Below are 13,012 nucleotides of genomic sequence, written 5' to 3'. Positions count from 1 at the left end.
CTTACCCTTTCTGAAATCTACAATCAGTTCTTTGGTCTCTCTGATGCTGAGTGCAAGGTTGTTGTTGCACCCACTGGCTGAGATTTCTCATTCCTGTACACCTTCTCGAAATCATCTGAAATTCTGCCAGCAATGGTTGTGTCATCAACTAATTTATAGATGGCATTTGAGCTGTGCCTAGCCACACAGTCGTGGATATAGAGAGAGTAGAGCAGTGAGCTATACAGACACCTGAGGTGTGCCAGTGTTGATTAACAATGAAGTGCAAACGCTATTTCTGATCCACACAGACTATGGTCTCCCAGTGAGGAAGTTGAGGATCTAGTTGCAGAGGAAGATATAGATACCCAGGTTTTGGAGCTTTTTGATCAGACCCATAGGAGCGTTTGTGTTAAATGCTGAGCTGTGGCTGATAAACAGCAGCCTGATCGTAGTGTTAGTATTGTCCAGGTGACCTAAGGCCACATGAAGAGTCAGTAAGATTGCACCTGCTGTAGACCTATTGTGCTGATAGACGAATTGCAGTAAGTCCAAGCCCTTGCTGAGGAAGGAGTTGATTTTAGCCATCACCAACTGCTCAAAGCACTTCATTGCTGTAAATGTGTTATTGGATGATAGTTGTTGAGGCAGCTCACCCAACTCTTCTTGGGCACTGATATGACTGTTGCCCTTTTGAAGCAGGTGGGAACTTCTGACTGTAAAAATGAGAGATTGAAAATGTCTTTGAACACACCTGCCAGTTGGTTGATGCAAGTTTTCAGAACCCTACCAGGTGCCTAATCAGAGATTGTCGCCATGCAAGTGTTCTCCATCTTGAAAGACAATCTGCTATCAGCCTCCGAGACAGGGATCACAGGGTCACCAGGTGCTGTGGGGATCCTCACAGCTTTCGCTTTATTCTCCCTTTCAAAGTGTGCATGAAAGGCATTGAGCTCGTCTGGGAGTGAAGCATCTCTGCCATTCATGATGTTAGATTTTACTTTATAGGAAGTAATGGCCTGCAAACCCTGCATCCAATTCCACCTCTACCCTCGATTGCAATTGTCCTATTGTGCTTGAGATAGCCCTCCATAAGTTGTACCTGGCCTTTTTGTATAGCCTTGGATCACCAGACTTGAATGCCACAGAGCTTGGTGCAATTATAGAACACAGAACTTAGAATAGTACAGCACAGTACAGGCCCTTCGGCCCACAATGTTGTGCCGACCCTTAAACCCTGTCTCCCATATATCCCCCCACCTTAAATTCCTCCACATCCCTGTCTAGTAGAATTATAGTACATGTGCTTCAGTTTGCAGAAAACAGTTTAAAGTTACATCCTTGTGATTCAAAGGTAACAGTCTATTATTAAGACAAGGCCTTCAAAGGCTACAAATTGTGGGATTATTGCACAATGTGTTTCTTTAATCTTCCCCATCATGATCTCACTCCTTGGCTCTCTACTTTTTATTCCTGTTTGCTATTGTTACCACTTCCCACCTGAACTACCTGTCCAGCCCATTGATATTTCTCAATCCAATTGAAAGAAAATCTCTATTTTCTTTCATATGTTCTGCTGCCCAAAGCAGTTAGTGAGAAAACTTAAGGCTCTAGGTCCTCAGGTTATTTCCTTCTTATTCTCCTTCAATTTCTATTTGGAGATCATCTTGGTTTTATTTTGAACTAACATTAAATTACGAATATTAAGAATGCTGTTTTGCCCCTCTACTTTTCTAACAAACTAGCTACTATTTTCACTCTCCTTTAACCCATTTTTTCAGTTTTCCCTTTACACCTCCTGTCTGCTGTATCTATCCACAGCTAAGTAGACCCTTTGAAAAGTATCAAAAAATATCAAGCTAAAGTAACAATGTATGTTCAGTTATGTCATGGTGATTCATTTCCCCACTACTTCCGCCCATACCAATATCATACACATTTATAAAATAACTTAATGTGACCTTCTTGCACTTATTTTTCAAAATTATATTTAGAACGTATGCAACAGGAAGCTAAAGAAATGAGCTATCAAATTAGTTGACTATGCGATAGCAACATGTCCTGAAACATTAAATATGATAGAGGCTGAGGCTGCACAAAGAATAACTGGCTCAATCACAGCTCTAGACAAAAATGTTGTCCAAAACACAGTATTTTGAAGAAGCTGAAGCTTTTAGAATTAAACTAAATGATAACATTAATATAAATTTAGCACAAACACTGATAAATTCAATCATGTTACAGTGAATTTGCCAATAAATTAAAATTTGTTTAAATTCATTATGCTGATCATCATAAATGGCAGTTACTGAGAGAGACAAAACAAAATCAGTGAATCAGACATTTTTTTTAAGAGCCTAAGGGTCCAGATTGCTTGTAATAGTGACAAATTTACATAAGCAAACCACATTAGACCTATGGGCACAGGATTTTAGACAGGGTCAGTGTTGAAACCGAAAAAAAAGAGGATAACTGTGTCCATAGCCAAGATCAATATAGATTTTCAATGTTATGAAATTGGTACAATGTGCTTACTTTGTAGTTTCCATAGAAACCTTTACATACATCACTTTCCAAATACTGTCATTAGAAGAGTCACAATTACAAATATTTGAATTACAGTCTCAATGACATGGGAAATCTATGGAAGTTTGTAGGTGCATAATTGTTTTTGATTGATTTGTGGAGTCTGGAAAATATTCAGCTTCTTAAAATGTTGACTTTTTTTTGTAAATCCACTCAACATTAAATTGCTAATTATAAGCTTAGGAGCATTGACACCACTTTTATTCATTCCAGTTCTCTGTAGTCATCTACCCATTGATAATCATGGCAACCTGCCAATGGCATTCAGTGTAAACATGTTAAATGAACAAAATAATCTTGCAGCCTCAAAATAGGAAATCCAAGGTGACCAACACTATCTCAGGCAAGGTTATTTCTGGAATTTAACAAATGAAGTTTCCTATCCTATTTAATAGCATTGCATATGCCAACACCAATATAAGAATAGAGAGGAAAATAAATCTGTGCAGCTCTGCAATATTCCATTTAAGTTAGGCTGCATTTTACATTGGGGGGTCAAATCTCAGAGGTAATTAAATGAATCAAGTCAGAGCTGGAATTACTGGGCAGTGTATAATAGTTCTGAATGTTTAACAACAAAAGAAACTTGCTTACATATCCTGTCAGAGGCAATGTCATGTTGGGATGGCGAGCTAGATACACTGCTGCTCTGATGTGAAGACGGGTGACTCCCAGGCCGTTGATTATCTTCAAGGGATGGTTCTGGGGATGGGCTATTATGAACCCGCTCCTGGTGGCAGAACAAAAATTCAAGAGGTTGTCCAAGTAGATGAGTGTAACCTTTACTGGCTTGTAGTGGCATTCCCTACATTCCGAAATACAAGGTTAATTTTCATTATTCATTTGGGTTTGTAAATACTTAATATCTTCTTACTATCTATGATGAAAACATTAAAGTTCTACATTTCTATAAATTTCTGAACCAATATGGATATAATCAATAACAGCGAAAATCCACTTTAACATTGATAGTTGTTAATATCTGAAAATCAATCTGTTTTCAGCTTACACTTAAATCTTATTTGTTGTAAACCAAACTCAAAAATAAGGGGAGTTCCCATGTAGATGCAATATTATGAAATATAGGCAATAAAAATAATTTATTCTTTAAAATAAAACTTAACATTACAATGGTTCAATTTTTTTGAGTTACGCATGTTTGTTCATAGAACTGCAATCAGTTTTATTCAGTACACCAGTTCTACCTCCCTTATTTTCTGATCTGTGCTAGCTGGTTTCTAGCATGATTAAATCTGTACTTACACAGCCGTACTGTACACCACATGTATAAGGTCAAATGGAATACTTAAGCTGGTAAAAATAAAGTTTATCGTGATATAAAAAAAAAACAGGAATTGTGAACTTAGAGATCCTGTTGGATTCCCCTCCCCCCCCCCCGAGAAGATCAATGTGTGTCCAGTAGACTGATCCCCCCCAAAAGGTTAAAGCTCTGCAGTTTCAATGACCCCGTTTTGTATTAGACCATTACAAAAATGAACCGAAAAAAACCCTTTTTCCTCCATGAAGTATTCTCAAGCATCCAATTTTCATCCACTCAAATAACTGAAGAAGAGTTGAGAGGAATTATTGTGGACTCAGATTTGGAGTGGTGGGAGGGAAGGCTGACACAAATATAGAAATCAATTGTATTATACAGATGCTTTGAATGCTGTTGGACCTCTATTTCCCTCAAAATTAACCTCTGAGTCTCTTATTTAATTAAAAAAAATAAACATTGCTTGAAAGGAAAATATTTTGTTGAGTAAATTGCACTGTAATGCAACTAAAAATTAACACAAAGCTGCTTCTGTAAGATAGCCAGACATAATTGATCTATTGAAGTGATGACATACAATTGGGGTCTGCTGTGACTTTATTATAGACTGAATGGCTGAATCATTTTCTGCGTTCTGAATGGGTGAACAACAAGCCTCTGAGCCATTTCTCTACCAAACAAAAATCAATCATTTCAAAATATAGTCCATGGTGCAATAGATAAAGCTCGCATAAAGGTTATTGTAAAGTAAAAATACTTAGCCCATTAAACTTTAAAATATATAGAATAGCTACATGAATACGGAAATAAAACAAGGCAATTTGTTAACTTTATGAGTTGAAGAGAAGGCCTTTGGTATACAGTGGTACAAAGGTTCTAAAGATGAAAAGGGCAGGTAAATGATCCAAAATCTGTGAACTAAAAGCATGATTAATGTAGGAGGAAGGGAAATGCATGAAGGTAAGGATCATTTTGAGATCTTGGAACAATACCAGAATTCGGGATCTTATATGGAGGGCAAAAGTGCATTTTGCATGATATTGGTGGTGATGAGAAGAAATGAGAGAGAGAAATTCCAGGAAGAAAAATACACAGAAAAGGCTGTTTCGAGAAATTGACTATTCACATGTCCCTGTCCTACATGAGCTTTCAGGGAGTGCAAGAAGGTTTTCAGCAGGGCTTTCCCAGATCCAAGGAAAGCCTTTGGCTGGACAAGGATTAACAGGTAAGAGGGGGGAAGAAAACAAACACTGCAAGTACATTCAGTGAGAGAATGTTCTAGTTCAGTTTTAAATGATTCCCCTGAACACACCAGGAAATTCTTTAAAACATCCAGCTGAGGTCTTCTAGAAGAGCAATGATTACATTGTTCATAGTTACATTGTCAGAAGAGTCAGAAATCAATTTTGGGCTAAATAACAAAGTGAAAACAAATCCCATTATTTTTGAAAAATCTAAATTCAGCCTGTATTCATTCTACATCTATTCATGTATTCATTCTAACAGATTGCATGATATTGACTGAAGTTCCAGCAGCAGACAGTGCACAGCCAATAAACAGAGTGAGGTTTTTATAATGACCCTTTTGAACCTTACAGGAAAAAGGCCTGTATGTACCAGACTTGAACTGACTAGGTATTTGGTAGAAATATCCTCAGTGGGCATAAAATAAATTGCATTAGTCAGTGGGGTTGTTTTAATAAACTATTTGGACAGTGAGCAGGTGCTAATCTCTGATAGAGTTCCACCTTCCAGCAATATAAATGTCAAAACTACCAACATCCATTTCCTTAAAGTGGCCGCAGACTATAGAAATAACATGATCTTTAAATCAGTGGAGTGTCTTAAGCTAAGCCAACAATCCAACTTTTTGCCTTTTTGAATTTCTATCCTTGATTCCTCCATACAATCTAATTACTTCAGAGGCCAGAGCGAATGGCGCTAAACGATGACTCCTTTGCTTGCATCTTCGGAAACAGCTGTATTTCTAACTTTGAAATCTCTTTTCTTCATTTTCAAGGTCCTTTTGAAGAACCTGACCTACACTGACTTCAGTTCTTTGTGGGAATGGGACATGCTCTCAAAGCCTCATGACCAGCTGCTTTTTCATATCCCAAGAATGTGGCCTGGAAGACTACTGCTCCTTCAGGGTGTCGGATTTTCATGTCTCTGGAGACAGGCTGATTCAAGGCTGGTTCCACCGAATGCATCATCATGGGAGAACACGGAACATCGGGAGCAGCGGCTTAGCTACTGGCAGTGTGTCCAGAGACCTGAGCTCGGAAAAAGTGGCTCACAGACTTCCAACATCCTAAATCAGCAAGTTGCTTGCTATGTCTCCCCTCCTGCTATGAAATGGAGACACCTCTTTTTCTCTTATTAAGGAGAGAGAGCCTGCGGTATGTCAAATTACCAGGTGAACAAATAGTCTTTGGGGTACTGCAAGTCTGTGTCTTTACCGATGCTTTGCTGCACACTTGAGTGCTCGGTGGAGGGCACTGATGCTTTTTTGCTGGTGGGGGTTGGGGTCATTGCCTTGCTGCTGCTTGTGCATGGGGGGAGCTGGGTGGGGGGCTTTGGGGTTCTAACATTTAAATGTCAGTCATTCTTTGGGGCACTCCTCTATTTTCGTGGGTGCTTGCAAAGAAAAATAATTTCAGGATGTATATTGTATACATTTCTCTGACATAAAATTTACCTATTGAACCAACTGTATTAGCTGCAGCTTTGTTATAATTTATCTAATGACTTCCCTCTTCCAAAAGTTGCTTGGTTAAAAACTGTGTCTAGTGTGTATTACAGTTGCCTCCAAAGCCAGGTGAACATCTAACCTGTGTTTTAAAACTCTTGCATTGACAAGGCTGTCCTATTGAATTGATCACAATTAAAGTAGTTTCATTAACAGCAGATTTTTATGGATAGAAAGTTGGCAGAATTTTCCTTACACACAAATAAATCCACTAAATGCACTCCAACGGATGACAAGTTAAATATGTTTGTGACAGTTGAGAGCGTGTTACTGGCTTGTCTACTGGGACACGTCCCTGTTTTACTCTCAGCAGTGACTGAAAACATCCAACTGAGCCACTGAAAAAGCAGACAGGGCCTATAACAGAATATTTCCCTGATGTGACACTGGAGAGTCGGTCAAAATTTTATTCTCAAAATCTGCATCGAGGCTTAAATCCAAATTGTCTTGATGATGAGCACTGCTAATCAAGCCAAGCTGATACAAATCCATGCATAATATTGTCCCATTGATTCAGCGCTTTTGCCAGAGGGTGATTAAGTCTCAAAATGGACAATGTTGCTATGTTGGCAGTTTTAAAGTTTTTGAAAAGCATAAGTGGTTTGGAGTACCTAGTGTAATGATCGAGCCATTCCAGTGATGAGAAAAAATCGAACCCTGTTGTAAACTCCCCAGTGCAGTTGGCAACCATTGAGACATTTTCAATCAATTACTACAACAGGTGATAAATTATCATAAAAACCAAATTTCATTGAAGTGCCTTCTGTTTGGAGAAAACAAAAATGAAGACATTTGACAGAAACAGAAGTAGAAATTAACTTACAAATACAATTCCTAAAACATAAATAAAGTGGGGCTTTGTATCATGCAATGAAACATAGTGCCCCTGGAGACCATTTAAATATCAGACTAGGCAACTATTTTAGTGCCTTGTTATTTTAAGGCATGACTAGTTTAGGAATTATGCTTAAGCATGTAACTAAACAAACCTATTATCAGTCAGTGAACTAATGAGTCAATATGCATTTTGTTACTCAAGCCTTACAAATATCGCCTCATTAGGTAACCACTATCCTGTGGAAGCCTGTTTTAAATCTGATAAGTAACTATATCATTTGCTAAATAAATCAAGTGACTAATGGTATGACATTAAACCAAGCACTGAGAGCTTAACGATGAAAGTAATCATACATGTGTGAGCACTTGAAACTATCAGTCTGCACAGGGAGAAAATTTGTCAAGTCTATTTATTCCAATCTATTTTCTCTGGCAAGGATAAGCAACTAAAGTACATAGTTATAGTGCTTATGGTATTTAGATATTGGTACTGCATTATTTGCATTCATATAATGGGTCCTAATCTTGTTAAGTACTTCACACAATGAATTATTTTAAAAAATTTATTGTAGCATCTATTCCAAGTCAGCATCATCCTACGAAGCAAAACCAGGATATTAGGCTGATTTATTTAATTCTGTGATGTTGAGAGAAGAATATCTCATTGGACTATGAGAAGTTTGCTCGGCCCTAAATCAAATGTAATTTAATTGTCCAACAGCAGGAAGACTAGATAGACATAAAGATAGATTGTCTGGGGATGTCCAATAGATTGTCTGGGGCTCAAGGTTGTTAAAGTCAGAGGTGGTAGTAGAGATAAGCTTCTACTACCTATTAAATGCTCCTAATAGCATGTATCCCAGATAGCCTGAGACAACCATCTCCAGCTCCTGGTCTTTACCTGTGGCTTAGCTACCTAGCCCAGCAGAACCAGTTCTACAGACAGAAGAAGGGCCAAAGGCAGGTTACTGGCTACTTAAAAATAGTCACTTCCGGCAGATGGGGCTTATCAGCCATGGTTGGCAGCTCATCTAGGAGAAGGAAAACCCTGAACTCAAATCTCCACTGCTTTGCGGCTATACCCACTCATGGGGAAGTCTTGGGGAGTAAACCCCAAGGAAAAATCTGAAGCTGGAGTCCCTAAGACAATCCTATGTTGAGTTCAATGCTGACTGGCAACTCCTGCGACACCGCTGGTGCCAAACTGTAGCCTTCTCTGTGGATTCATCAGCTGTATGGAGATGGGGAGCCTGCTACATGGGCCACAGCTTGCTCTCCAAATCATACTGCCCTGGCTTATGTGTCATGTAGATAGCTGTGATGCAACATACATGGTCGACCCAACCAATGGAAGACTTTAATATCGTCTGACTGAAAAAAAGACAATTCTTTTTGTTTCCTTAGGGCTCCTAACAATGTAGAACTTATTTTTCCAGATTTACCTTAAAGACAAATCTTGTCCAATTACAATTTTGGACAAAAAGATCATATGAGTGCAGATGGTTGTGGTTTTATTTTTATGTTATAATTTCAACCATCAAAGCAGCTGATACCAGTTCTGACAGGTTTGTAAAGATTATCCTTTTGGTTCTAAACAAAGCTAATCTCCAAAGATTTGCACCTTTATCCCCTGTCTCTGCAGGAAGTATTTTCAATACAGAGAAATGTATTGAATAGTGTGATTTCATGTCAGACTTTCGATGAATTTAAACTAAATAAGTATATCCAGTTTTAAAAACAGAGAGCTCTCAAGCTATTGCCGGCAATTATTTGGCAGATGTCAGCTGTCACATCACTTGTTATTTTAATCAGCTTTACTTAGGGAATGGAAATTTCTACAGCATTACAATGGACCATAAAGGTAAAATTCATATGCTTATGTTTGATTTGTTGTACTTTGTTTGCACACAGTCTTCCTGGTGATATATCTTCACAAAGCTGTTGCTATTCGGCTCCCACTTAGCATGTTGTATAATATAGTGAATATGCTTTTTTGGTAATATGAAATTTGGCATAAAATGGATGGAAAATTGGATGCTTCTTCATGCCCGCTGGTGGAAATACCAAGTTGGTGAGAGGCCCAAGAATGAGTCACCCATGTGTCCTCCCAAACACAGGTAACACCATCGAAAGAAAACATACGGTCAAAAATGGTGGAAACCATTAAATGCTAACGATTTTTCTAAAGAAAGACTGACTGTATTTTTTTTCTTTTGAACCAATTCTATCACAGCACATAATGCAAGAGAACAATCAGCCAACTGCATTATTGCCTGTGGAAAGGGAGTGACTATCTTTTGCCACGAAAATTAACTGTTGTATACGGCAACATTGGCAGCGACACTGCTTGGCTAGACCAAATGACAAGTAACCACAGTGGTTAGCCACCTTTAAACTTTTGGTGTTCCATAGTAAGGATCTTAACGAATGGCCCTGAGGCATTTACATGACAGCATTTTTGTAGTTTTTCTTAGAACGTTGGTGGACGTGATGTTGGATTAGAAGGGACACCTTTACCAATACCACTTCTTACAATTTCCTGCAGTCTTGCTGTCAAATCACAGAGACAACTGTATTACTGTCTGTTCTCAATTAGATCAAATGCATCTAATGTGCAAGGTGGGCTCTTAAAATGGTGTAAAATAATTACTAAATCCTATCAGCCTTCTGAAGCTTATCCCCCAGTTTCTGTCTTTCTTTATTCATCATGTCCGTCTCCACCTTTACTATTATTGAGGAAAGAACAAGAACTTGCCATCTCAAAGATTTAACTGTTTACCATTTAATACAGTTGTGCTCATTTATCAGACATAAAATATCATTTGCATTTGGTGGCTACTCCTTTTAAAGAAGGTCCAGCAGTTGTTTTTGTAGCTATATTTTTAGTTAATACATCTGGATTTAAAATCAAGTTTACAGACTGTAAATCACAGACCAAGCTGCTGTAAAACCATCAATACAAGGTGCTTTCTTTTTGTTATTTTAACCTTGTGTATTCATTCCTATTAAGCTCAAATAATGTCAGGCCACATCTGGATTAGAAACAGCCTTTAGGAAATAAAACATTCAACAGTTTTGGCATTGATCATGGAAGAAAAATGAAATGTTGATTACCAGTCATTATTAGGTGGAGAGTGCAGTGCTTTCAATCTTACCTTGATAACAGAAGCTCCTGCTCTGGATAAGGGACTGTGCATTTGGGCTGCCACTGCCATGTTAGCTATGGTGCTGAGGTGACTCATCTGGCTCATTGCCATGGTAACCGATGCAGGAGGTAGGCTGACGGGTATGAGGGGGTGGGGCATCATCATGAATGGCAACTCCAGCCCTTCGATATTAAAAGAAACAGAAAAAGAAATTGTAATGTCTTTCTTTTCTGTTTTAATATGACCAGTTTCACTTGTTATATATCTGTTGCTGTGTTCCATTATCATATCTCTGTTTTAACACTTATTGAAATGGATTCAGCAAGGATGCAATAACAAATTTTAATTAGATGTCTTGAGTAGAACTCTTGATGGTTAGATGACGAGTATCATTTTGATTCTGACTGGTATTGAATAACTGAAGATTCCGAGTGCAACTGTTAATGATGCCATAATACACAGTATGATCACTACTAGTCCTTTACACCTACTGCCTACAATGATGTCAAGTATATATTTTGAGATATATCCAGTTTTATGTGTTTAGTCAATAATGGGTGACTGATTTTATACAAGAACCTGTCAATTTGTGAGTAAATGCATCAATATGGTTTTCCTCCTCAGTGCCATCAGCACCAATTACCTTGCTGATGATGCTGCTATTTGATGTACCAAAACAACATCAGAAAACATTTTATAAAAGGATAAGAATCATAGATCCTGTATGCTGGGGCTGATTTATCTAGCAGAGAAGTTTACCATTAGTGACCCTATTTTAAAAAAAATTCTCCTCACAGAAGAAATGTTTCTAACCCAGCTGCTGTAAAGTTCATACTGTGTTCAGGCAGCCAGATTCAAAGACATGAGAAGGGTTTACCTGTGGTTGTTCTGTAAATGGACTCAGTTGGTTAATAATGTCAGTTAATGAACCTTGCCAATGAAGATTGGATGATGGCCATCTTCTTAATTTTCAGCATGTACAAAATAAAAGGAAACTCTGGCACCTAAAGAGATGGCTTCAAGTACCAGACATAAACATTAAAGGGTTAGAATACAAACAACCATGGGTTGTTTGTGCATCACACACCATTTAAAGTCCAAAATTACATCTGGTGGATAGAGTAGACCACTTTGATCTCCATAAAATGAATACCATTTCACACTTGGAGAGATATAGAAAGGGTGCCAAACACACTCCATAGCTTGAAATGTAATTTTATTTGATCAACAACTGAGAGCAATTTATTTTCCAATACTACTAGTACACTGAGGCAGCTCCCAATGTTGCAAGAGTTCATGATATAGATGAGTAACTCTAAGGGAGCATTCTTCTTGTAGGAAATGAAACTGTGACAAGACTTGGTTCTCTGCCAGTACACTCAAATATCACCAAAGCGTTTTCATACATATGCTGGCACATGTTATATATTTTTCCACTAGAGACAAACAGTGGCAACCAGCACTTAAGCAGGTCCCTTAAAAAAATAAAAGTGGCACATTGCTGCTTCACAGAAACATGGACAAAAAATGATAATATAATTAAAGAGCACATTATGGATTTTGGCCTGGGACTGGAGATGAGTGTTGGCTTACTTATCCTGCTACTGGATTTGCTAAATTGGTTTATTATTGTCACATGTGTTGAGATACAGATAAATTTGAACACTACCTCTTCCTGAAGTCAATGATCAGATCCTTTGTTTTGCTGATAATGAGGGAGAGGTTGTTGTCATGACACCAGATTCCTAGGCTCTATCTCCTTCCTATACTCTGATCTGGGGATTTCATGGTAGCCAGGTCTCAGAAGCTTATAGGAGGGCAGAGATTAGTACTGTCTTACAGATCATGAGCTGCACCAGATTTGAAGCTTTGATTTCCAAACACTCTTTTCCACATAAAGTTGTGGGAAGGCTACACTGATGATTGCCTTCATTGACAGGCGAATCCGGAAGATATGAGACTAGATCCATATTTACCCCAGGATTTTGTCTTGAAACTTTATTGTTAGAGGGGAAAATACAGTACAGATGTTTGTTTATGCAAATATGAAGTATAAATTTTGTTTCCTTGCACACTTTTAATGCAAGCAACGTAACACTTCAAATAATATTGTACAGTTTTCTGTAATATCTTACATGCAGAACTCAAAGATGCTCACTCGATAACATGAACCTTTCATGTGCAAATTGATTGGGCCAGATATTGCTATCCAATTCTACAGATGGTTCCATTAGCCATTTGAATAATTCAAGTCCACAAACTGTGTTTGCGCACTGAAATGCACAAGTGCTGGAGGACCTGATAGATTTGGAATGTTGAGTCTGATTCACAGCTGGATGCCTGAACTGCTGAGAGATTCTCCACTGTTATGGGTTGGGAATTCAGTGTGGAGTTAGATGGTGCAGTGTCAGGCACTTTCATAATTAATTCTAGGACTTT

General features: G+C 38.2%; 1 protein-coding gene across 5 annotated transcripts in view; it reads right to left on the bottom strand.

Moving 5' to 3' along the window:
* dacha (dachshund a) overlaps nt 1–13,012 on the bottom strand; it is a 375,715-nt gene that overhangs the window by 103,252 nt on the left and 259,451 nt on the right. For 3 of the 5 annotated variants that reach the window (XM_059977288.1, XM_059977292.1, XM_059977290.1), the window contains 2 exons: nt 10,583–10,755; nt 3,160–3,370 (listed from right to left, as the gene is read on the bottom strand). In XM_059977288.1, the coding sequence (XP_059833271.1) occupies nt 3,160–3,370; nt 10,583–10,755 (384 nt within the window). The remainder of the gene's footprint in view (nt 1–3,159; nt 3,371–10,582; nt 10,756–13,012) is intronic. The other 2 variants (XM_059977289.1, XM_059977291.1) reach the window with 1 other exon arrangement.

Source organism: Hypanus sabinus, chromosome 8, assembly GCF_030144855.1.
Source record: "Hypanus sabinus isolate sHypSab1 chromosome 8, sHypSab1.hap1, whole genome shotgun sequence".
Lineage (NCBI taxonomy): Eukaryota > Metazoa > Chordata > Chondrichthyes > Myliobatiformes > Dasyatidae > Hypanus > Hypanus sabinus.
The sequence above is the reverse complement of the archived record's forward strand: the minus strand, read 5'-3'. Positions and strand labels throughout refer to the sequence as shown.